This window comes from Photinus pyralis, unplaced genomic scaffold, assembly GCF_008802855.1.
Source record: "Photinus pyralis isolate 1611_PpyrPB1 unplaced genomic scaffold, Ppyr1.3 Ppyr1.4_LG5, whole genome shotgun sequence".
Classification (NCBI taxonomy): Eukaryota; Metazoa; Arthropoda; class Insecta; order Coleoptera; family Lampyridae; genus Photinus; species Photinus pyralis.
In genome coordinates, this window is record NW_022170596.1 from 2,840,008 (window position 1) to 2,867,835 (window position 27,828).

The following is a 27,828-nucleotide window of genomic DNA, read 5'->3' on the forward strand; positions in this document are numbered from 1 at the left end:
TCGGAATGTTTTCAGTTTCAAAACTGCATTTTGCTAAGCATCCAAAAACGCCACTTTTCCAAATTTAAACTACATACCTATCTCTTACATTTCCCGAGATCCTTATGGTTGGGGTGGCCCTCGAATTTGAATCAGCCTGTATAGTTAAAATTATATTTAAGCCATTTGGTTGGCAATTTATTGTAACCGTATGCAATGTGTGTTAAAGAAAGTTAGTGACAAGTATACCAGCTACAATTTATCCGTATTTCCGTTTTGTTGCTCTAGGAGTAGTCTATCTATATGTTCCGTTAATTAAAATATGTACTTTTATTTTTAGACATTGATTATCCTTATTCATTGTCAATATCACATGGGTATATCTACAGCTACATTATGTGTTTATAAATTTACAAAATATACAAAAATACTATAAAATTATTTATAGTTGGTGCCATTATCTATCCCCGTCGTCTTCTACTACTCTCGCAGTATACCCTAAAGACTTCAATTCTTTGCCGATTTGTTCGGTTGCGTTAAAATAGTCTATCCAATCGGTGTAATTATAATCTGGATGAACACCTCCATACCTTTTAGGTAGAAATTGTGGCTCGATATCCTCATGTAACGACTCCATGTTCTCTCCGTGAATTTTGACTCTCGCTCTCATCTGATCATTCAAAAATGGTTTAAAGAAGTTGAAAATCATTTCAAAAATCCACGGCTGATTTACGATGTGTACACATTCGATTCTCATCGGAAACGAAGTCTATAAGCACGTGCTATAAAATTCCTCGCAATGTAGAAAGTAAAAGTGAATTTACTTACCACCATAATATCAAAAATTTGCTTAGCAATTACAGGACTCATGTGCCAGAAATGTTGCATAGTTAGTCCGCCGAGATCAAACATGGCTATTCCTCCCAGAATTTGCGCGCGCTGTTCTAAAATTGCCAATTCCAGAATTAACATTGTCGCTTGAAACAGCTCGGTGGTGGTAAATTGTTTCGGATCCCATAAGCCTTGAAATACAATGAAGTGATTGTAGTTATAGCTACCGTCGGCGTCGTTTACCTAAGCGATAGAGAAGTACTCGTCGACCAGTCTGGTCTCTATACGGTGGCACAGTTATAACGCCAGCGTCGCCGACTGACTGGAGATGCTCCAAATCTACGTTTTCAAAGAATTCCGAGTTGGCTTCTTTAAATTCGTAATAGTTGCGTATCTGAAATACAACCTGCAAGTTACACTAAAATTAAAATTTTAAACTGTAATTATTACCAACTTATAAGCATGTCGAATGTTAAACTTCTTTACCCTAAGAAATCGTAGTAGGAAAGCGTCATCGGTTCTGTGCGGCTCGATTTCTCCACGCTCTGAAACATAATTACTATTAGGGAAAAAAATTAATTACATACAATTAATGCTAATAAATCAGTTTAATTTGAGGTTTATTACATTTGTAGATCCGTAAAGTTATACCCAATTTCTTAATAATGTTGTGTTTAAGGTGTGCTATTTTTTGTCGTATCAAAAAAGTTGAAAAATTTTTATGATTATCAAATCACTCAAATAAAATACGGGATGTTGTAAGATTCTTTCCACACCTCCATTTTATGTTTTTATGTTATTTGAGTTATGATAATTTCAATTCTCTTATGCGTCCATTTTATTCTTATTGTAGCGAATGTTCCGGAAATCCCGATAGACATTGCGACACCATGAAAGATTAGTCATCGGCGTTGAAGAACGAATACGGATGTGAAGCAATCTTTTCGAGAAATATGTGTTTTGTGCTAGAACATTCGAGAGCGTTCGGAAGGGTTCGTAAAAGACCGGCGTTTACTATATAAATAATCCAATTGGGATTCAGTTACTTCCAATTTCAACCCAGAAGTAATAAATAGTTCTCGCTGTTATACATTGTGCATGTGTAAGTGATAAATAATATTTTGACTGTTATAAATCAATTCATTTTAATATTGTTATAAATATAAATAATAAATCAGCTAAAACTGCACCTGGTAAAAAAAAATAGATTTCTCAATGACTTTTAGATAATTCATCAAGCACGCTAAGTGATTTCAGCATCAGAACTTCATAATAGATTGAAAAGTGTACATATTAATCATTATTTATCAGAAATTATTCGCAAGGTTTTTAAATATGTTTTGGGGTAGTTTTCGAAATTATGTGATATTTAAGAATATTCTAATGATTCTGGCCAAGGTTCTTCAAATATTTTCCAATGAATCTTTAAAGTATTGTAGTGAGACAGGGTGTAATGCATTGTTTATTACCTTCTAGATAAAAGTGTTGGGGCCCTAAATTTTTTACGTTGAGTCTTGGGGTATTTTAAGTTACAGTTTTAGAGGCCGTCGTCTGTCGGTTCTTTTATTTGAAGTAGCACAGAAAGAAAGTAAAATAAAGACATCGTAAGGATTAATCAAGTTTATTCCTTAATTAACATTTTTCATTTAGAATCCACACAAACATCTTACAATAAATAATGCGCTATAGAAGAAACAATCTCCCTCGGCAATGAGAAAGCGAACGGGCGTTTCAGAATAGTCAAATGGCATTTTGTGCCAACACAATAAATTAAAGAATGCCAAGCTTTTGTCATTTGGAAAACTTTAGGCGCAAGGGAATGCATTAGTAAGAATCAATTTTCGCAACTCTTCATCTGAACAATTTGTGGTTGAATTGCTACTAAATTTGATAAGGGCTGCATCGAAGGACATACTCACCTGGGTGCGAACGTAGACAATGGTTCCGAGTTTTCTGTCATTACTTAGGTAGGTTTTCTTAACTCTTTTCGTTGATTGAGCCCCTAATTTTCGGTCTACTTGCGAAAGAGCGATAAATAACAGTACTCGAGACCGACAATCCACGAGAACGCGGAACTGGTATTAGGAGATTTAATGTATTCTACAGAAGCAAAATTTTAAGGTTCGTTTTTGGCCACACTAACAGTTGCAGTGAAATGTTCTATGATTCACAGAACCAAAGTCGAGGCTCCTTTCTGGGCTCACTGTCAACTATAGTTAATTACAAGGAAACTCGATTGAGTAGAAATGGATGAGAGATTTGAGGGAGGTGTATGAGGAACGTAAGGAGAGTTTATTAATTGCGAGAAACTTAGAGGTAGCATGAATGGAGTTTGGGGAGTACTTCGGAAAAACTTCAACAGAATATGAAGACCTTAGGGAAAAGATGAAGGAGACGAGCTGGACGAGGATGGAAATAAGATGCACTGGAAAGAATCTCTAAATTTTAGGGAAACTTAACGGAAATTTAATAGGGTTTTGATATGAACTTCGAGTGAATTGAGGAGGTACTTTTAGCCCGAAAGGGCGAGAAGCATTGCGACAAATTTTAGAACAACTTGGAGAAACTTAAGAAACCCGTAAGATTCAAATGTACTGAGTATATTATTTTTAAATCTCTCGTAGAGACACAATCAATCTGGGAAACTCGATTTTCACATTAAACTACACCTTCAGCGAGACAGTTAGTTATAGGTGAAATGCATTAAAGTAAGGTGAAGTATAAGACGATGTGAAGTAGGTAAGGCGAGGCAACATGAAGCGAAGTAATGTGAAGTAATTAGAGAGGTTAGTGAGGGGGGCGAGTGAAGAAGCAATGATGTGAACTGAAATGAAATGTAGATCCTGTGGTTGTTATTGTGAAATTGTAGTGAAAGCTTATCAAAATCTCCTCAGTTGCGTCACACGGACTTAGTTTAGCACGGCTATGACCGAGGTTATGATTGATTAAAATTTTAAAAGTTGGTGGACTGTGTAAGTGGAGAGTTCGCTTGAATGCATTGTTGACTGCAATATCAATCTTTTCTTAAAAATGAATAATTTCCTGTAAAAATACCGTGCCATTGCGTTATTATTACATGCGCAACTCTAATTAAGTTATAAATTATTAAAATGTACGTTGGTCTTGCATATCCTGCTTTGATAGAGATCGCAGCAAATATAATGTCAATGCCAATGATCCAAAGCTTGCTGATAACACGATTCGTCAAATGTTTAACCCAATTTATCGGTTAGTCAGATTACACAACACTTGGTGTATGACGTATGACATCATGATAATAATGTAAACACTATTGCACTGTATCCCCTATTAATAAACAACAATTATTCTCAATGCTATTCCATTAACCTCAATATTGTATCTTTGACCTTATGCTTTGTTTTGGTGTTTTGTATATTTGCTTGATTTTATATATATTTTAACAAATTTTGCAAGTTCTGGAATTCTGGATAAAAATCCAACTACTTTCGATTAATTCAATATGAGTTAACGCCCCTTAAAATTTGAAATAATCTAAACAAAATTATAAAGTGTAACCAAAACTACACGTAAAAAATTACATTGCTTACAAAAATACTAACAATAAAAGAAAATATGAAAACAGTTTTTGTACAGATTGAGAGCAATATATCAATTAAAACTCGTTTGCTTTTAATTCGGCTTATTTTTCATATTTCGTGCATTAAAATTAAGAAAGAAATTAGAACCCACCTTCCACCACGGACCTATATCACTTTCCTAAGAAGCTTATTTGCTTATATGCCCACACACACTGAATTTTGGACATCTGGGTAATTCATTTTTGTATAAAGTCTTATTTTTCCAAAGTATACATTATAGATTTATTTATGTATTTATGTATTTATTTATTTATTTATGCACAAAACAAATAAAAACTGTTATTATTATTATTCATAGATTTTAAAATGCAAGTAAATGCTGTTTAGACCTTTCTTTTCGCCTTTGAGATAGTTAGCTGCTCCTTTTTTTTATTGTATTTTGTTTGTTTGTATTTTTTGTAGTAGTATTCTTTATGACTTAACGCGACTCGATTGCTCTCGAACTTGTTAATTCAATACCACTGTCAAAATATTTATATTATAGTCTAACGATATTCCCTTACTACTCAGTCGCTCTTATTCTGCACGTCTGATGCTATTTCACAAAGCTAAGTAACGAAGTGTAAGGTTACCACTTGCACGTCAGAATCAAGACAATCAAGTTCCGGCGAATTATAGAGAATGCCTGACCTCAATTAAAAATATAATAATACTTTACAAGGCAATAATCTCGCATAACTAACAGATTTTCATAACAAAACTCGGTTTAGCATTATGATTGAATTTACACATTTTGATCTATGAACCGTTTTTTTTCAAATTCAAGTAAAACTTTAGAATTCACTTCCTGTTTGACCGAATTTTTTAATTGAACACATAAAAACAATGTCCAAAAATACTAGCACCAATGTATTCAATAATAAACAAGTATAAATTGTGCACAACTCTTGTGCAGATAGAGCGCACTTTTTCAACCGAAATAGCTTTTGTTTTGACATTACCAATGAATATATTTCTTGCAGACGTCTCAATCGCCCTTTTCCTTTCGTTGAGACCTTTCATTAGAGTACCATGAAGGATAAAACTAGTTCCACCCCCTCCCCCCCTCTGCGTCTGGCACACCATCAAGGTATACGCTATCTACTGCAAAAAAATCCAGGACTCTAAGTCCATTCCCCTAGAAGTAGTTCAAAACAGCAGAAGTGGGTCCGGACGGACGGACGGACAAAACGCAAAAAATAACTCATTTTTTTAATTCTTAAAAAATGAATGTAAAACATTTGATTTTTTTCTATTTTTTGTATCATATGTTATTCTGTAAAAATTCAATATGGCGCCCATAAGAAAGTAGTACTGTTCTACATCTAGCATGGTGTGGAAATACTGATAACAGTTTCAGATTCTCGAAAAGAAAAGCGCCCATAGAAGATGCTAACGGGAACCGCCCATTTCCGACCGTTTAAGCTAAGGAAAATGAAAACGAAATTTGACATTTTCAGTTTTGAAGATATTTTCAAATAATTTTCAAAAATTTCAAATGCGTTCTTTGGTCACAAAAAGAAGCAACTTTCCGCCAATATATCCTACACTGTATCTCTGACCGTTACCGAGATCTCAATGGTAAGCCACGAATTTGAACCATCCGGTATCTCAACAATCCGTTCATGGGCGTTTCTTCTTTAGTAAGAAACTTGAAAAAGAAGTTACGAAACCTGAACGGTAATATAGGTATGTGATAGTAAAGAATTAAAAAACGAAAGGTAAATTTTGGGAGTATTCGGAACTTACTTCTCATGCGAGACACTTTGCAACCAGAAGTGCTTGTTTTGGTCCCCACTAACAATGTCATTTTGACAAGCCTTGAACATGACATATTTAATAGACCTGAGAATCTATTAAAAATGAGTGCCTAACGAGGGGTAAACCGCAACCCAAATTTTGTACACTGATTTCCTATAAATATTAGATTTCCTCTGAGTTCCTTCGAGTTCTTCAGAGTACATTTGATTTCTTCGGAGTTTCCCTGATTTCCTCCGAGTTCCTCCAACTTCCGCGAAATACCTCTGATTTCCTAGGAGTTCCCTCGATTTTCTTTTGGAGTTCCTGTGAGTTCCTCTGATTTTTTAAAGTTTTTTAATTATTTCATTGTTATTCCGTTGATTTAACAATTTCCTGGTAAGTAAAACCCGAGGTAAAACCATAAAAAAAGTATAAAAGTGTCAAGTGTCAAGTTAAAAAGTAATCGTAAACGATTTACATAAAGCGCATTTCCACTTGTATTCATTTCCCATTTGTAAGATGCAACTTCTGTTAAAATCGTAAAAATCCGGCCACAAATATGAAAGATAGCGTTGCACATGGGCAATCCATTGTTGACGTGCTACTTCAATTTCAGTTTATGAGAAGAATTTCATTTCAATGCTTTTCTAAATAAGAAAGTTGGAACTGCGCATGCGCAAACCTAAATTTTAAAACTAATGTTAGATTTTCCTTTGTTCCAAGCGCCTAAGTATCAAATTTCACTTAAATAGTTCCATAGATAAAAAAAGTTGGCACTGCGCATGTGCAAAATAAAATTTTGAAACTAGCGCTAGATTTTCCTTTATTCCAAGTGCCTATGTATCACATTTCATTTAAATTCTTCCATAAATAAAAAAGTTGGCACTGCGCATGCGCAAAACCAAATTTTGAACTTGGCGTTTGATTTTCCTTTATTCGAAGTGCCTATGTATCAAATTTCGTTTAAATTCTTCCATAAATAAAAAAGTTGGCACTGCGCATGCGCAAAACCAAATTTTGAAATTGGCGTTTGATTTTCCTTTATTCCAAGTGCCTATGTATCAAATTTCATTCAAATACTTTTATAAGTAAAAAAGTTTGCAATTCGGTTTATGGTCGAGATGCGAAAAGGGCACTGTGAATTTTGAATCGATTCGATTCAACTTTTGGCATTGCGTATTATATGGCTAAATCTATGCCCATATTGAATTTCATGCAATTCAGTTCATAACTAACGGAGATGTAAAAGCGATCGAACATTTCTAAACAAAGTTATCGTTCACACGGACAGATAGATGGACAGACAGACAAAGGAACAGACGGAGAGACCAACCGGCAGGCGACAGATAGCAATGCAAAATTATAAACGATCTCTAGGATCGTTAATAAACGGCAAAAGGGTAAAATTATGGAACATGTAAAAAACGGTTTTTTGTTTTTTTTACAATAACTTTTTTTGTAAGCGGTACAGAAAAAATTCCTTCCTTGGTACAAGACTCGACACCATAACGAACCAAATAGCGAAAAAGTAGAACAATAGCTCTTAAGATAAAGAACTAGTAACGTCGCAAAGTTAGACGGACGGACGGACGGACGGACGGATAAAGACACGACCTTAGACGAAACACTATTTTATATTTTAATAGACCTATTTGCAATGAGAAAAACTCATTATTAAATGAGAAAAATACCATAAACAAATAAAAAAATTAGTTAAGACCAAATTAAATAATAAAATGCAGCACGAGTTCCTTTGATTTCTTTAGAGTTCCCTTGATTTCCTCGGAGTTCCTGTGATTTCCTTGGAATTCCTCCTGAATACACATGGAATTCCTTGGAATTCTTAGCTTTCCTAGGAGTTCCTCCGGAATTCCTATGATTTCCCATAGATTTCCTCAAACGTGTACACTGATTTCCCATCGCGGTTTACCCCTCGGTGCCTAACGATAGGATATGAAAACTAAAGATTGTGGAATTGATATTACAACCATGAGTTGAGGTTGAGAGCCAGATAATTTGTCAACCCTTTCACTTGAAAATCGTCGTTGCGTAAAACACAGTGTTCTGCATCGCTTGACGCGTTGTTCGTAATTCATTTGGTTTGAGACCTGGTTACGCAAGTATCCAATAATTGCGTTTCTTTTTGGGATGCGACTGTGAAAATAGAAATGTTGGCGTTGCATAATATACTTAGTTGTCTTCATTTATTGGGAATTTTTTTCATAATCCTATCGAAAGGAAACATTCACCACGAAACTTCCGGACTATTAGTATTTCTTCCTAGATTGTTACCCGAAGTAATATTGTACATGTAATTAGTCGTTGTCCAATAGCCTGCACTGACACCGGTGCACATTTACCTGTAATTATTTATTAATACTATAATTGAAAGTCGACAATAAGGAAAGAGGCGTTATTATTAAATTAAGATGAAAACAACTATTGCTAAGTATATAGACCCAAATTCAGAGAAGGGAGGCTTTTGGACCATGTGCCGCTTGCCTAATCAAGATGTAGTTTAAAGTTTAAACTTGCGTCAACCTGAAAAATTACGATGGAACATAATTTTGGTATGAAAAGGTATGAAAAAATAGTATATTGCGTCATAAGGTTGTAATAGTGCGTTAGAGGTGAGTAGAAAAAAGTGTGGAATTGTCATACGCAACCGAATTACGTCCCATACTTTTTCTACGACCTGCGTGAATTTCGAAATGAAAATCAGGCAAAACTCAAAACGCGTCTGTTGACAGTTTTAACATTTGTAGATAATGGGGTCATCCAGCCTTCATTTTTTATTTCTGATCCACAAAGTACATTAAAAATAAAAAGACCCGTGTGTCCTCAATTTTCATTTGCGAGTAAAATAAACCCAAAATAAATTATTGAAAAGCTGTGTTCTTAATCCGAATTTGAAACGCTTCAGACTAAATACGTCACAAACCTACAACCAATCACGTAGAAGTGAGCTGGCAACCTTACGCGAGGGTCTGACGTTTGTCACATTTGACGTTTTGAGAGGGAAGTTTAACTGCATCTAGCACGAAAGTGACAAGTGCCGGTGACAGATGACGCAAGTTATAAATGCCATTCTCCTGCAATATTGCCAAGTCGTTATGTCATCTGAATGGTTCTAGGAGCTGATTGGTTGGGCTTATTACGTCACAGAGCCCGTCACAATCATATCGTTTTGAATAAACCTTTAAAATCGCACATGTTCATTATTTTTTTGCTAATCAGCCTCTATTTTTAAATAAACTTTTCCTGCCCAAAAAAATGTTTTATGGTTTCAGGTACACGCTTATTAAATTAGAACTGCGGAATTCAACTATACTGTAAACCCCCATTATATCACTTCCAAACGTACATGATCTATTCTAATTTTTTTCGTTACGCACGGTTGTACGTATAATGGGAACTATATCATTACTCTAAATTAGATGTAATAACCTCATTTTCAGGGAGGTCATAGAAAAAGAACATTTTTCGTTACTGAAAAATGGTTCCAGTTTTGGATGACAAGCAAAAGCAGCCGCCCCTTAATATTTAAATTTTACCTTTCTTTCCTTTCACCTTTTGATAGATAGGGAAACCGGAGAAAGTTTAAAGCGTCACAAAAAATATTTATTAGTCCGAAATGAAAGATGTACCGTTTTTGTTGGACTATAATCTCCGCAAAAAAAGGTAATAAAAATAAGCCGATTTTCTGATTCAGTCATTCAAAGCGGAGTGGGCGGATGAAGTACTAAAAACAATTAAGGAAGACGCATGGAAACATGTTTCATCTAATAAAATACATGATTACCCAAAGGGGCATTATAATCATAAGTTCGCTCCCGGAATATTGCTCTCAGAAAGAATCGCCTCCCGGAATATTTACCCCCGAAAAGATTCGCCTCCGGAAAGTTCTCCCTCGAAAGATTGGCCCCAGGAATCTTCGTATACCAGCCATAAGATTCGCGCACTGAACACATAAAGTGCCGCCATAACCATCCAGGGTACGTGAGCTTTCGTAAGAAATCTACTACAGCATTCCTAGTCAAAAATAGGGGCCAAAATCCAATTTACTAGCGCATCTTTAAGAATTAAAAAATGTACAGGCAGCCTTAAACATTCTGTGTGTTCCATCCAACCCTCACTCCCTGTAAATATTTGCTGTTTTGTGAAGTAAAACGTCAATCAATTGTATGTTCCCCGTATTATATTTTTAGTAGTGCATAAAAAATGTGATAAAATGTGACATATTTTTCGGGGTGAATATTCCGGAGGCGGCCCTTCTGTCGTCGAATTTTCAGGGCGCATCTTCCAGTGGATAGAAATACATTATTTAAAAATTCCGTACGCAAAAACGTTGGGAACATGATTAAAGGCATTTGGCGCATTTTTGGCTAACACGTCAATTTTGATCAAAAGAAAGATTCTACACGATACGAACAACGTTGGTTTATTTTACTTGAATGTGTGTTTCAATGATATTTTCCTTTTAGAATTGCTGTAATTGAGTATTATTTACTTGTTTGTTTTATCGCTTTTGTAAATTGTTTATTTAAATTTCCGTATTTAATTGTAGAACGTGAAATTACGTGTTAAAATGTGGGCAATCTGATCGTTTGCGATAAAAAGCTTTGCTATCAGACGATATTTAATTAGCGCACGTGTTCTTACTGCTGTTAGAAGAGATACGTTGTTTCGAGGGATTGTGCGTTATTTTCGGCGTAAGTGGGGACGCGCGCCGCGTTCTGTCGAAACTGTCATTACTAAGTCTACTTATGATTGGCAATGTTTTAGAAAGATATTGAGGAATGAGTTTTTTTTAGTGGAAGTGATGTTTCGTTAAATATTGGAATCAACGAAAAAAACGAAGCTGGCTGCTTCCCGACGGTTAAGTGAAACCGTTGATTTTATCGAAATGTTTTCGAAACGTTTACAGTTAACTGAACCTTGGTTTGAATAACCTGCCCTACTCCACTTTGGGATGGAAAAAGAGTATGGTGTAACAGGCGTTATTCAATTTAATATTAATTCCTCCTCCTTAAAATAAAGGAGTTATGACGATTTTTCGAAACAAAGGAACGTCTATTACTTTGAACCGGAGTACCAAATCAAAAATTGGAACTAAGAAAAGTTGTTTGTTTTAATGATTTCTAACTTCCGTTTTCGGGTGTAACATTCTACACAAAAATGTTATAGCATTTTAATAAAAAAGAGAGTACTAAATAAAATTTTTTACATTCGCTTCCCCAGTAAATATCTCACTCGTTACCTAACGTAAACCTTTATTTCCCATACTCAGATGTAAATAACTATTGTTCAGATTTAATAAATTTCTAATTTTTGTGGATTTATTATAATGATGTTTTAGATAACTTACCTACCTACATGAAAATTGTGTAATATTTGCTATTTTAAACCGCAAACAAGGTCAGAGTAATTCGAAATTAGATATGGCCACGGCATTGATTTTTTAGATTTGAAATTTAGAGTACTTTCAGTAAAGAATGTAAAAGGTAATGTGAATTAAAATCTTACACCATTTGGTTTTTGTCAATATATCCAAAGCGTAGTGGTAACTTTGTGTTTTGAATTTAGAAAAAACCTATAACAAATCAATTCTTGAAGTCAAATTTCAGGAACTAGAAAGAAAAGAAAATTTTTTCATCAATCAATCAATTACCGTAAAGGTTTATGTAGAGCTAGCCACAGGGGCTAAAAAAAAGGGTTATTTTGATGATTAAATCGTCGTCAAACGATAAAGTTGAGTCAAACTATGTGAATAGCATATCAAGGATCAAGTAGGTAAAGAGAAATCCGGAACATTATCAATAATATTTTAACTCATTTTTAATAGAATCTAGATTTCTTAACAACTTAACGAGTCAGTAAATACCTGCAATAAAATATATTAATAAGCCTCAGTTTTTTGGATGCCACGCAACGGTGCGTAAAGACAAAAAAGAAACGTGAGCATCATAATTATAGGTTTAGGTACCGATTTCGAAATTGATTTAGTTTTGCTTTCATATAATTACGCACAGATTTGATTGTTTATTCATTTTGTTGGTATATTTGAGATGTTCGTATCGCTCTGATGACCATGACCTTTTATACGGAAATTGAAATTATTTAAATATTATGGTCGGCTACATTAAAGACTAGCCTGTGTATTTGTAGAATGGATTACACCATTTCCTCTATTAGAGAAATATATGCAATTGTTGCAATTTAGCCTTAGATAAACTTGGCATCGTTTTTTTTGTTAAAAGTGGTTTCAAATTGATGATTTTTAAACAAAGTGCTTGGATACGGAATGCAAGTATTAGTTGGTAGACCTCTAAATTTAACTGCAGCCTTATCGAATATTTCAGCCTCTAAGTATGAAGGGGAAGAATATCACGTTTGTAACGACTTTCCAGTATGGTCTCAAATTATTTCGATTTTACATATTTAATATCACCCGTGTACTGGCCGCGCGAAACGTTGCCAAAAAACGGCTATCGCAACAACTACCTGGCGCTAGGAAGCTAAAAAGAGAAAACCCCTAAATTATTCCAATAATTGAAATACATAAAACGTAAAGAATTTTACTTACAGAGTAGGAATTTATTTTTTCTGGTTTTTAATAGTACTGAATTGCGGAATTTATTTTTGAAGCAGTTGATAATATAATTTTCGAAGTTGCAAGAAAAGTGTTCTCAGCCTTTCAAGTATCATAATCTCATCTTTTGGACGTAAAGATATTGAACAGTGATATATCACTAAATATCAATAAACTTAATTGAACTCTAATTTAATGTTAACATAAACAAAATTCAGTTTTTTTGTAAGAAAGAGCCCCCATGGTTCTGAAAAGCTTGCGCCGGAACGTTCGCTCTAGGTCATAGATTCCCAACCTTTTTTTAAGCATCATCCCCTCAAGGTGCAAAAAAATGATGGCCGCTCCCTAGTCGTTCAATCATAGTCATAGTTACTTTTGATTAAGTTTTCGGTACACTGACGCACACTGCTGATAATAGACTTTTTACATTCTTTCAAAACTAATATCTCTCTCCTCCCTCGCCGATATCCCGCCCTCCGGGACACTCGCATCAATTGTTGGTTTTCTAGAAACTTCACTAAACCATTGGTGGCAGTGTTGCCAAGTAGTAAATGACAGAAATCTGAGAATGGCCGCCTGGAAGTCACCAGAAGTCACTAGGTGGTGGAAATTTTTTTGGTGATTTTTTCTCCAAAATCTAGTGATTTCTAGTGACTTTTCACAACAAAACCACCAATTTTATTATTAAATAAGTATGCAATCAAACGTTCAACATTTGACAAATTCCCTAAAATCACATCATTAGTGTTTAGGGGAATTTTTCGAAAGAAAAAAAATTTCCCTTATGTGACGGCTTTGTACGTCCGTCTGTTCCTCGTATAACTCGAGAACGTAAAGAGACAGCAATGTCAAACCTTTACCAATCGATTTCTACAAGTTCAAGGATCAGTGCTATTGAATATGAGCCGAATTAAAAGTCGCGTTTCCGAAAGCGAGCTGCCAAAAAATTCCCCTACTGAAAATCGTATGTGATTCTTCGTATCTTGTTTCTTTCATAACATAATAGGACTACTTACCTACTACAGGAAATAGGACTTTTTAAATAAATGAATACACATTTTTATTGAAAAAACGCGAACATTTCGAAAATTCACACATTTATATATACAGCATTGCGGTTTTTTTTTAAATCACCAGATAGTCTCCACATGTATGTTGAAAATTCCCAGGGAAGCGTCAATGTAAGTTGTGACTGCCGGGCGGCACCGGCGGAGCCTTACCTAGTTACTACTTCCATAACGCCATAACCGTCCCTCTGTATAACTCTCACCTGCATACTGCCCCCATGAATTGCTTCAGCGCCCCCGTTCGGAACCTATGCAATCTAGGTGATCGAAATATTCGTTCCAATACATCCCGCACTGGAATATTAAGTAAAACTGTCCCTAAAAACTAGATTAGGAAAGATTGCCCTCGAAAAAAGCATCCTATTCGCCCACTAAGATACTCGCCTTTGGAAAAGAATAGGTAATACGTGCGAGTTCCTGTCTATTTCGCCATAAATCCTATTCATTACAACTCTGAAGAGAATACTAATGCAAATACAGAATAACACTTTTGCCTTGTCTAATCTCCAGGAAGAGAATTTTTCTTCAGGACAAGGTTTTCCTACAGGAGAAATATTTCGACGGCAATTGCAAATCCTCCTTTAATGAAACTATGGGGGGGGGGGGGGAGTCGCTTATCAAGACCTGTCAAATGCCTTAACAAATCCCTTACAATTTCTGGCCTCTACAAATAAAATGGATGTTTTTTTGTTTTATATTATTTATAAACCCCTAAAGCGGATCTAAAAGAGAGGCCGAGCAACTTCATTGGATTTGACCCATTTTCTATAGAATTGTTACATGTAGCATATCGACCCAAGCGGTTGGCAATTATCGTGTTCGGACACCATCGACTCTCTATAAAGCTTAGCATCGCTTTGCTCTGCCGTTTAACAAACCAGGACTACTTCTTACACGTAATTTGGAAAGCGCAGTTACCATGATTTATGAAACCAGAAAATTATGATTTATAATGGTTTGTGCAATTGCGATTTTGACTAAATGTATTTCAGTTCTTAGTAAAGTGTCTATAGAACATAAGTAGTAGAAAGTAGTAGAAAGAGAACTTTGTTCAGTAGTTCTTTTATTTGGTCTATTAAAAATACAAATGATTATTTTTGTAAAATATTTAAATATTAACAGCATCATTTGACTCAACACGTGAACATAGCTGCGCCGCTGCTCAAGATTTCTTTGGCTTTTTTATGTTGATAAAAAGTGCACCAATAAATTACAATTTAAATGTGTACACTAGTTAATTTTGAAGGCACATTTAATACGATATTCCCAATCAAATGTGGTTTAAAAAGCTCGCAATTCCACATAGCGTCTCGTGGCAAATGAGATAAATACTTGAAGCGTCTCGTGACGAAGCGTATTTTACAGGATGAGATAAATTTATAGTAGTCCCGTGCAAAACGTAGTCCATAGTACCAAGCGATAAGAACTACTCACTTCAAAAATGTTGTATAACTTCCAGATAATTATATAAAAATCAACAAAAAATAAGCCACAACCTAAAGCCTAGCTTTTACAAAGACTTGATTTCCAAAAGAATTCCATGATTTAAAAAAAATACATGATTTGCATAAGAATTCCATGAATGCCAAGAGGTTGTACACCAGAATCCCACATTGGTTTGTCCCTCGATAATAGCCAGGTTTATTTGTCAGTACAATAATAATACGCTTTTATGCCCCTTAAGTTTGTATATAACAATAGAACAAACAACAGAAAACGCTGTTCTTCCATATATCCGCCATACAATACAAAGTATCTGTGCTAGCTACGGAAAATGTTGTACGTGTGTTTTCAAATTCACTTTTATAAGAAGCATCATCAGTTAAAATCCGTTTCTTGACGTTTGATCATACGTTAATTTATTTTTTTAGGAAGCTTCTCTTAAAATTTTTCAAAAAATCCGTTTATAAATTAATAAGTTGGCTCTGAACATATGCAATTCATTTCTTCAAACTGTGGCACAGCAATAATTCCTTCCTTGGCGTAAACCTCGACACCAAAACGAACCAAATAACGAAAAAAGTAGGGAAATAGTTCTTAAGACAAAAATCTGATAGTGGCACAGCCAGGGACGGCCGGAAAAACAAAGTGGCCCAAAAGAGCCCATTTTTTATTATTGTGAATATGCGCTAAAACATTACAAACAGTTAATGCAGTTCTACAATGCAAACTTCATTTCCTTGAATATAAATCCTGTCAGTACCTAAAACGGCCAGATCCATTTGCTAGCTTTTTATTGTGTATATCTTTGCCATAAATAAAAAATGAAAAATTAAAAAGAAAACTGTGATCACAAGCAGTTTTCTAACTTCTTGACGTTCTGAGAACGTTAAATATAAAAGCTCAACATTAATTTTGGATGCATTCTGATTCTACAATTAATTTTGAATGAAATCTTCTTTCCTTATTCAGTTATATCAAAGAGTAGGTATACAAAATATACAACATTTATGCCAGTATTATAATGATCGGAAAAAGAAACATTGGAGTATAGATATTCCACAAAATAACATGTTTCTAAATGGAACGCCATCATATACATTTAACGCATATTTTAAAGAAAAAATTTACTCTCAGATATTTTGCTCTTGTACATTTTTTGTTGTTGAGAATGAGATCAATGCCTATCGCTTTGTAACTCTCTTATTAATAACTTGAGGATGGCTATGATGTGTATAAGATTTTTGTATATAGAATCGCATTTTCTTTCAGAATATGCCGATCATTTAAACATTTTTATCTTGTGGGGATAACCTGACCACTAATAGTCCATCAAGTGTAAGTTTGTTCTCACTTGTCCGTCTTCGACTTGTTCTTCGTGTTCGTTGTCGTCCTCGTCTTCATCTCGTTAGACAGAGAAAGGATGCGTATACTTTAACTCTAGCTTGAATTAGCAATGATAACGAATATGTTTAAATTTCGTCTCTTGTACTACTTCCATTACTCTTATCTTCGACTAGCGCTAGTGCTATGAATAAAACGTATATGTAGTCAGGCAGGTAATCAAAAAAGGATTTTAGGTTTGGATCCTGTGGACCCACACAAGAACCTGATAAACATCATAAATCATTTTCAACATTTGATATTGGATTTGTAGGACTTCACTGACTACTTCATCCCGAGGAATAGCAGCACAAACTTCGAATTCGCTTTTATCATTATTTTACATGGTTGACAGTCTCCAAGGTTTACAGTTCAATTTTGCCAAAAAAAAAATGGTAGTTCAAATTTAGTGTTACAATCTTTCTGTTTAGACGTAATAATAAATCACCTACCGTATATGAGATCTCTGAAGTCCTCTATTATCTGCACTCTCGTATCGGGATCTTCATTAATCTCGTTCCTTGCGTAATCCAGGACTTCTTCTGGTGGTTCCCCTAAATCCAAAGCGGATAGCACGGGGTTATCACTGGGCATTTCGACGTTTTCATTCTGAAAAAGAAAACGTTCTATTAATTGTTGCGAGACAGAAAACGTTTATTTAGAGGCACAACACGTGTCGTTTGATTACCTAAATGTGATGCATGCGTTTCATTATAATAATGAAGTGTATCAAGACGGGTTTAACCTACTTTCAATATTTTTATAACCGCAATATAATTGATGTTTGCTACAAACCGGAAAACACATTTTAAGTGATCTCTCGGGTTTATTACAGCACCCATGACGCAAAACGGTATTGTAGGTAATTAGCAAAATATGTAATTCTGTAAAGGATCTCTAATTCTGTACGATGAAAGTTGATATGTGTAAAACTCAGTATGAATATTATAACATGCAATGAATGGTTACCATATGCATTACTGCAATTTTTCAAATATGTAGGTAATTATTTACCATTATGTAAGAATGGCGATACAATATTTGTACAATTATGGAAGTAAATACCAATCTGTGTTAAGTGTTCCTGCAAAGGACACGTTTCATCATACATTTGTCATGATATATGTAATAACTATCACCAAAAACACAGAAATTGTACAGCGTTCTACAATGTCATATATTGCACCATAGACATTTAGCAAGAATTTGAAGACAAATGGTTTTTTTCTGAAGCAGCAGTGATGAAATTATGATGATAATTTAACCGAACATAAGACTAAAAGTGAAAACCAGGCATAATATAGTACAGATTTTTTTTGTTAAAAAGCTTTGCTGTACAGTTTATTTTTCAACATATTTTCTTCTACACGAATAACGAAAGCAAAAAAAAAACGTCGTGACGTGTTGGTATACAGATTCTGATATCCCTCAAAAACATTTGTTCGTTACGGTGATGAATTTAGCCGAGGGACATTTCTGCCTAATAAGGAATAGATATGTGAATTTATCTATGACGCGGTGGTTGACCTGGCGAATATGGGTTCGGAATAACATGAAATTGCAATTTATCCTCTTTCATGCGAACAACATGGCTGTGTATAAGAGTGCATTATCATGAATGAAGCTATTTCAAACAATCTGCTCTAAATTTCACTAGGAGGAGGGGATATGTGAACTAAGTGAAATCCAAAAATATTGTGGTCATTATCTTCCAATCCGGAAGAATATTCGACCCACTATAAGGAAAGATGTTACTCGGCAACAAGGCTCACTGGTTACTATAATACGGTACAAATGTCCAATTGGCAGGACCCATTCAACAAACTACAAAAGTGTCTGCTTAATTGACACAAGTTAAAAATTGACCAAGTCAGATAAAGAACATATAAGTTAATTATTATCAAAGACTATCCTCCTCTAGTCTTTGTTATTATGCAAATATGCATCAAGGCAATGCATTTTATAGTTTCTGCGTCAACTGCGGCAACTAAATTTAAAATATAACAGGAATAGCGTAAGATTTAGCTCCCGTGCATCATCAATGTGTTTGCATTTACCCCATGCAATTCGATAGAATTCGCTCTACCAGCAACTGATAGACCTCAACGAGACGCATCTGTCATCAAAGGCACCTCAAGAACGGTGTGCCGGGAGACAAAGAGAAAGTGCCTCGGAAAATGCGCAGTCGCCGTTCGCACGAATGCGTACTTTTTGTCTTTGTTAGTATTTTGAGGTAATTATGTGCCATTTATTGCTAATGTTTACAATTTTCATGTTCTCATCTGGTAAGAAATAACCATAAGCCTATTGGTACAGCCATACCCACAGTGTCAAATAATATTTATGTTACATCTCAGAAAGAGGGATGAAATTGAGTCTAACCAAGCCAAGCCGAACTTTTTGAAAACTCGGTTCGGCTTGAAATACGGCTCGAAAAAAATTCAGTTTAGCTGAAATTCGGAATATTTGGAAAAAATCCAAATTTAATAATCATGGTGATAAGTCCAAAATTCAAATAAGAAGCAATTCTATCTTGATTTTGTAGCCAAACAGTTTTTGCTCACCTTCTTGATACCTGCGCAAGCTATAGCTAAAAACAAAATCTAAAGTAAAGAAATCAATATTAACTACAAAAATAGTTACTACACTTTTCTCCTTATCTGCCCTATTGTCGAGAAAAATAACATATTAAGAAGTCTTTAGGGATTAACGGCGCGTAGCAAGTGCTTCAGAGACCAAATATACACGCGTTTCTGATAGTTTTTTAAAATTATACCTGCAGTATAACTTAAAAATAAGGGAAAAAAAATCATATCGATTTTATACTCGAATCCATTTTGGATTAAGTGGGCTGATTATTCGAAATTTCACGATTGCTATGGAAATGGCACTTAATGCTTGTTAAAATTGACCGTCATTAGTAATAAAATGAATTTGGTTGAAAAATAGGTCATTCATTCAGTGGTTTTCTTGCAGAAGCAGAAGAGAAGTCGCCACTTACAAAACCCAGTGAAGACTATTACAAAGATTATGAAATTGATGGTGATGGATGAATCAGAAGCATTTTACGAACAAAGCCTTAAATGCATAAAAAATTCTGGTATATATCAAGGGAATGGTACAGATTTGACCGCATAGATACGCTAACGGTGTCCGTTTGTGAAAGCTTCAAACAAAGGATATACAAGTCAAATAAATCTTTTTCATTTACAAAAGAAGCATTTGTCATAATCACGGTGATGTTCAATTTAGCAATATGTATATTTATTTCTATTTAATAATTATACGCAGCAACTTACAATAATACATAGTACAGAAAAAAACCATTGATAAGATCAAGATGTTTGGAAAACATTCGATCTCAAAAGTGGAATGCGTCATTGGATCTTATTACAAGTTAATGATGTCATTCATATAGGGTGAATTGCCCATCAAACACAACCAAACAGTAGAAATCCCTTAAAAGTGAGCTTTAACGCACAGGTCACTTTTTCGGATGGGACACCAAATGTATTTAATTGACCATGATACATTTCTACAAAACCACCTATGGCCTATGCTCAATTTGCTGTGTTTTCTGAACGTTTTCGTATGCCTCCTTTAGGTCTACCAAGTACAGGGACTTCTACTAACTATCCATAACGAGACAACAGCCGCCAAAGTAAAATTGGATATCTACGTCATCAAATGCAGATATTTGATTTTTGAAAAATGTTTGGAGATATCTGAAATAAGGGTCAGAAATGGACGGTTTCTTCTAGGGGCACTTTTTTGCGGAGAATCTGAATCTGTTGGAAATTGGAAATGGATATTCTGGTAACATATTCTATTCTTCGAAGGTTTTTCGATAATATCTAAGATATTTACAAAAATTTTTCAAAAATTTAAAATTCGTTTTAATTAGTGACATAAAGGGGCAACTTTGCACCCATTTAACCTACACTGCATCTCTCACTATTGCGGAGATTGCAATGGTGCGCCACCCGATACAGGGTGTAGCATCCTAGCATCTAACGCCCCTCGGATCCTCCATAAAAGATATCTGAAAAAAATGTTGTGTACATAAACAGCTTTCCAAATAAAAATAAACAAATCCTTCACCAAACTCATTAGGATGAAGTTCAGACTAACTAACCAAACAGTTGAATTATCTGTTCTTGCACTTCACCCCCAATTAACAAATTATTCTTATTGTCATGTCAAGACAATGAATATAATTATAAAACAAGAAAAAAAATAAAGAAAAAGAAATTATGCGCATTGAACCCAAATAATACATCAATAATATTGTAAATAACAAAATAATAAATAAAATAAAATGATTTGCTAATGTATAAGAAACTAAAAATATACTGATAAACTACTGTCGCTCAAAGAGATATTTTTGGTATTTGGACTTGAATGTTTTTGGGGAAAACGACTTAAAGTCATTAGGGATTTTGTATGATTTTTATCAAAAACCATTTTTTTTCTTGCCAAATGGAGTACATACCAGGGAAACAAGTCATATGAAACTTTCTAGGTAAAACTCTCTTCAATTACAATTTTTCTTTTTAGCTGTAGCTCTATAGTTTCTGAAATATTAAACAAAAATCATTATGGCCGATGGCGATTTCCTATCTTAATTAGGTATAGGAATAGAAAAGAATTAATTTCACCAATGACGAAATGATTGTTGAGCAGTGTAATTAGCATAAAATTAGACAGAAACTAATTAATTACTCTCCTAGTCGACACGAACTACCTACTAGAAGATTGACCATTTTCCTCAACCTACCATATTATTATTACGCTGGCAACTGCAAATAGGAATTGGACGACGTGTTTGTTGTAAATTTGAATTGTGATGTAGTAACATGCGCCATTTTTTAAGTCGGTGTATATGGATAATACTTCGTTTCTAGGTACGATAATTGATAGAATACAACTTATCATCCAGTTCTCGACAAAAACAGAACAAAAAGAAAATGACATTTAGGGATGTTTGATTCGCCCCCATTATTAAGCGGAGTAAGTTCTTCAATTCCCCTTCTTTTTTCACAGAGAAAATCTTGAATTACATTATAGTAATTTCCTGCTTTCATTTTGAGCATTTACCCACCTCATGGTCCGTGTTGCGACCTTTGGAAATTGATCGTTTACCTTTTGCATAACGTTATCGTAATGTTTTATCTTTATCTTGTTTTAAAAGTTTAATTTACGTTTATACAGCCCAGGTGACAATTGACGCATGTAAACTGGGCTTCACTGTTTACAAAGATTAGAGATTAGCAGGATCTGTCCATGGTTCAGTTGTAAAAAATGAGTAATGCAAGAAACAAGGTACATACAAAGTTCACTGTCAATGACTAGGAAACGATATTATCTAATCTTCGCATTGTTTTTGAAGTACTGTCGGAATGGTGTGTGGGACGAACTGCTTGAACACAAAGGGTTAGGCCATAATGAAATTCATTAGTGCACTGAATTGCATTAAACCTTAAAATTAGGCTAATACTGCGTAGGTATGTGTAGAAGAATATTTTCAGTAAGACTGTGACGACTATTTCCAATATGTGTTAGCATCAATCGTATTCAAACAGAAATGTTTGGTGGGTCCTTATTTAGATGACGATGTAAACAATTTGCGTTTCAAAATAGTAAGTGAAAATTCTTTCTTAAAAACTAGCAACTTCAAAACATTTACGAATTACCTCATTTGTATCCGCAGTCTTGACACTTTTCTTTTTTTTAAAAAACGAAAGCATCGCGTTGAGGCTTGTATTATTACTTTACCACGCACAACTTAATAGTGTACTGATATCACATATACTGAAAGTGAGGGTAATTTTATTTAGACCAAGATAATTTGATCGTCTACATATTTATCGCTATCATATCATAAATAAGTGACAATAGAATACAAAAGTCAATTAACTCGATCTCGTACTATACTGGTGATTGACGTTTAAGTGGATGTACACGCAATTCGTTTTCTTCAGATACTGTTGATCCATTACGAGGTTCAGGTGAACGAACGAGAAGTTGACTTAATGACACAATAGGTCAATCTGTCGCAGTTCAAGTTCGATATCAATTATCAAACCATAGATTAAGATTCAATATAATGCTGAAACAAAGGCAATGTTTGATCCGTAATGCGCTAACGATTAGCCCTTTTCCGGTCGTTAGTAGTGCTTTCAACGAGAGTATGAAGTCAGCACTGCACAAGAGGGGGTCGATTTCTCGGAAACGGCCGGTCGTGCTGATGCAAGTTATAAAGCACTAAGAGGCACTAACGAAGCACTAACGATTAGTACTTGTCCAGTCGTTAGTGCTTTCAGCGAGAGTAGGAAGTCAGCACTACACAAGGGAAGGAGGGGAGTCGATTTCTTGAAAACGGCCGGTCGTGCTGATGCAAGTTATAAAGCACTAACGAAGCACTAATGATGTGATCAGGTACCGTCGTTAGAGCTTTAATGACCGTGCTTCACGGACCTTCATTCTTCCACTAGCTCATCCAGTAAAGAACGGATCCAGCACTGTACTGTGATTCTGAAACATGAATGTTTCAACAAAGCTGGCGGTTTCTGGTGCCTTCTACTCGTTTCTTCTCGATTTACCCCAGATGCCCAACCAACATTTCATTATAAATTTAATAATCAAAGTTACGATGTAGTACTATTTATTGTCGAAAACCAAAATTCACGCCGAGCAGAAATTCCACTTTGAAACAATATGATACGAAACACCCATAGAAATTATGCCGGTGAGATTTTCTTTCGTTCTAACGCAGTTCCAGACATTCGAGCATGTTTGTTCCTGTGACTCGACGAACCATACATTTTACCCATTATTATAAATCATCCAAATGTTGAAAAACTGAAGTAGTTTTCTCTGATTTGAAAAAAAATTAAGTTAGCTACCGAGAAGTTGGATAATAGTTATTTATTTATCAAGTGTGTCATTACGTTCTTTTTCCCTGCAAGAAAGGCTTAATTCATCAAGTAAGTACAGAATGACACACGAGTCAGGAACAAGATTTTATCCTTCCTGAAGCTCCTTTCTTCCATTCCAAGAATTTTAAAGTTTTTCGGTTGCTCATTCGTAGATTTTCGGCACTCATTTTGCCTTTCAACAGTAGACTGCTATTTCACGACTGAATTAGCGAAGCGGACAAAAAGTCTAGTATGCGCTCGCTGCCTTGGAAGAGTGCGCACGATAAGGAGCATGCGGGGTTTGAAAAATGGTGCCTTTTGAAAAACGTAAATGACGTCTTGGAGATTCCTCCGCTTACTTGCACATTTGGAAGAACGTTGCGGAGCAAATATTGGATGCTCTGTACCACATTGAAGAACCACAAGAAGCTGGATATTTGAAAACATGGGCAGCTGATAGTGTTCTTGACACACGCACGTACAAGCCGAAAAAGGCGAAGACTTTGGACAAAGGATGTGTAGAGAGGTTCTTAAAAAGGCTCCAGAGAAAGAATTTTGGATGGCGAAGGTACGCACTGATATTCAGGAAATGTTCGGAATTTTGTTAATTTTAGATAGCGTTATTGATTGCAATCGCTGGTGTCGATCCCCTGAACTTGTATCATAGATACATTTCTCTTCTACCGCAGAATGTGGCCCATGACAGATGGTTTGTAAACTACAGACTAGAAAAATATTCAGTTCATCCCGTGAGGGTAAACCATTTCCCAGAATCGTAGCTGAGTGGTTGGGACTGCCATACGACATCAGCAATGGATATATGTGTTGCATACGTCTCAATCACCCTTTGTGAGTACCTCTTCCGACAATCCGTTCTTGAAGTATAAGGGAATATACCTGATCACGATCAGAGGTCGAGGAGGAGGGCTATGGTTGGTATAAATTAATTCCTTTCGTTGAGACCTTTCATTAGAGTACCATGAAGGATAAAACTAGTTCCACTACCCCCCCCCCCCCATCCACCCGTACTTTGATCAGAGAACAGAAAGAAGGGCAGTAGTTGGTAGAAAACGGTTCCTCTCGTTGATCCTTTAATTAGAATACAATGAGAGATAAAATTATAGTTTGTACAAACCAATATTTATTTCGATGATACCCTGTGAACATGTGTTTACCCCCCCATGTTCTAAACTTTAACTTGGCACCACTAAAAGCATGCGTATGGAAATATGAGACCAATTGGTTGTCGTATGTAACAGTTATGCACGTTTTACTTTCAAAAACAGCACCTCAGGCAATAATTCGTGTGGAGGGGGGCCCTTTTAGACAGCGAAATTTGATGACCGTCTGGCACACCTTGAAGGTATAGGCTACCTACCGCAAAAAATTCCAGGACTCTAGGATCATTCCCCTAGAAGTAGTTCGAACCGGCAGAAGTGGGTCCGGACGGACGAACCGACGGACGGTCAAAACGCAAACAATACCACATTTTTTTTAATTCTTAAAAAATGCGTTAAAAATGTTAAATTCTGATAACACTTAAAATGAACTTTGGGTACGGATCAACAAAATTAATCATAATTAAGCATGAGACATTTATCTGGATCGTTAAAGGGTTCGATTAAACACACGATTTACATGATTTCGCACAAACAGCGTTTATTGTACACATACAAATGAAAATAATAACAAAATCCTAACTAGCACAAATGGACTACAACAGCGTTCGTTTGATATACCCCGCATAAGCGTTCGATTACCATTAAACAAAATCATAACATCTTAAAAGTAGTTACAATTTTCTGTTAAAATTACACAAATCAGAGCACTTGTTCTTCTTTGAATTCTGTTCTGATCCGGTTGCAGTAACTGGCAGAATTAAACTGGCTGAACAAAACACACGAGCAATGAATTAAAGGCTGTCCGGAAACAACTTCCATGAATACTGCTACACCCAAACTTTTACGTGCGTTTTCTTCAACCTTTCCTTTGAACTTGACTGACTTCTTGATTACAACGCACTGAATTCTACTTGGCGAGCTTGTTTATACCACGAAGGGCAAAACTTTGTCACCAAAATTTAACGCAGAAACGCGCGTCTTCTAATTCAATTACCGGAGCGTAGCAATCAGACTAACCAATCAGAACTCCCTTCCTAAACGCTCTCTTAAACACATAGGTAAATTTTACGCGGAATTGGCTTATCTAAAACAAACAATTTTCTACGAAAACTCGCAATGAATAAGTGCTAGTCAGGCGTATGGATCAAAACCATACGAAGAAATTACGAAGATTTTATGCCCAAACAAACTAACCGCTGTAGAGAATCTGGTCGTTTATGCGGCTTTTTTTCATTGTCTCGCCGATTAAAAGAAAAACCGCATCAAATTAACAAACCTCAAATAAATCCGCCTATTTTATTTAATTGAAGACTGACTTTTTAAATCTTTCTATCCCGTCTCTCTATCAATTATATTCTATATCGTTTGTGTGTTTATTTTAAGAGTCTAAATTGTGTAACATTTAACTCAAAAACACAGGGTAAATTACCGTGCACAACCTTCTACCATAAAACAAGGTTGCTCTTTAGTGAGTGATGTAACCGGCACATCCCCTTTACCAAGGCCACCGAATGCATACAAAAAATGTATACAGTAGGTATCTGAAGGTCATTATGCAATTCTATTCTATTTCTGGTTAGTATTCAGCTATCTTTCTACGTGTATACGTATTATTACCAATTTTATGAATCTCTTATCATTTCCTAGAGTCAACCCAATTATAGTGATACATCTCTTTCGCGTGTGAATGAGAAATATATAATTTGCCATTTTCTATATCGCTCCCTTAAAATAAGAGATAATTAAATTAATTCAAAAACGAAACTGCAAAAATACCCTTTTGGCATTCCCAACGCTATCTCCTAAAGTTTTCATCCTATATGGATCAAATTTGAGATATGGTAAATTTCAATTGCATAATTTGTCATTTTTTAAGAGTAGCTTAGATTTTGCAATAAAACACATTTTTCTTATCTTATTAATTGAACGCTTTGCTTTGCACTCATCTCATAGATTGCATTCATAGGGCACCATATAAACAAGGTCGCGTATTTGTTATGGCACAGCACGACCTTGGTCCATAAACAACGACACTCCTTAGTTACGCAACCGGGAAATCCTCTTCACCAAGGCCCTGACTTTTTTGTCTGGGAAATCCAAATCCACGACCTTCGACCAAAACTCAAGGCCCATTACCTTGGTCCGGAATCTAAAGCCATGACCCTGTGACGTCACAACAAGTGGTGGGGATAGTGTCTGGTTTCTACTTACGTAAATTTGAACAGTTTTCCCCTTCGCTTCAGTTCTTCAACGTGTTTCTAAATGTTACATTTATCTGTCTACATTACTTTTTAATCAAAGTCTCTTTCGCTACAGAAGATCTAGCAGGACATTTGCAGATGTGTTACGAAAAAATCAAGCATTTTCAAATAAAACACGGATTTCGAAACCTGCTTCGCTATCTAAATTCACGTTCTTAACAATATTTGCATTTCTCAAAAATACAAATTATATTAAATGTTTTGTTCTGGAAATGTAGTAGGTATATAACACTATGATATGTGGTGTTTTAAAATAGATAATGACTGAAATTAGCGTATCATGAAGGTGTTTTTTAAGTGCTTAGTTTCTTTCAGTGAATAATTAAACCATAAAATTACTTGTGAGAATGGATTACCATCGTTTTATATTTATAAACAATCATAAAGCTAGTTGTAAAAATAGATGAAGAGTACATACCATTTTAACTAGTCAGCAATATTCAACTTAAACAAAAAGGGAAAGAATCATTACTATTCAATACCAAAGACGACACGCAACTCGCTAGTTAAGTACTTAATTGTTAAGGAAAATCGTGCAACTATGTTAACAAAGGTTTAGAAATTTTGAGATTCTAATTATAATTATTTCGGTGATAAACCAACCGTACAATCTATCCGAAATATTACCAAACTATGATTGCGCAAAGTAATCATTTTTACATGTCTGTTCAAGATTCGACCAAATACTTTTCAGAAATAGCTACTTGCATAACTGTTTTACTTACATTTTCCATTGTCTTATACATCCACGTACGTGAACATTATTTAAATAATTGAGAGTTCATTCATACTGTCGACTTCACCACGGCCACGGTCGGTGTCGGAATAAAAATATCACCGAGATTTATACGAGCGCACTTGTCTTGTAATGTTGCCACTTTTAGAAGTAGCTACTTAT

At 35.2% G+C, this 27,828-nt stretch overlaps 1 protein-coding gene across 3 annotated transcripts; it reads right to left on the reverse strand.

The window, feature by feature from the left end:
• Nucleotides 1-290: 290 nt before the first annotated feature.
• On the reverse strand, nucleotides 291-27,828 carry LOC116172296 (clavesin-1-like). Of its 3 annotated transcripts, none has more exons than XM_031489485.1 (6): nucleotides 27,656-27,828; nucleotides 17,084-17,240; nucleotides 1,261-1,355; nucleotides 1,054-1,204; nucleotides 808-1,001; nucleotides 291-748 (listed from the first exon to the last, which is right to left on the reverse strand). In XM_031489485.1, the coding sequence occupies exons 1-6, from the start codon at nucleotides 27,674-27,676 to the stop codon at nucleotides 437-439; spliced, it is 930 nt and encodes a 309-aa protein (XP_031345345.1). In that variant the 5' UTR covers nucleotides 27,677-27,828; the 3' UTR covers nucleotides 291-436. The 3 variants fall into 3 exon arrangements, with proteins under 3 accessions (XP_031345345.1, XP_031345347.1, XP_031345344.1); XM_031489487.1 differs by lacking the exon at nucleotides 27,656-27,828 and adding an exon at nucleotides 27,349-27,369; XM_031489484.1 differs by lacking the exon at nucleotides 27,656-27,828 and adding an exon at nucleotides 22,325-22,579.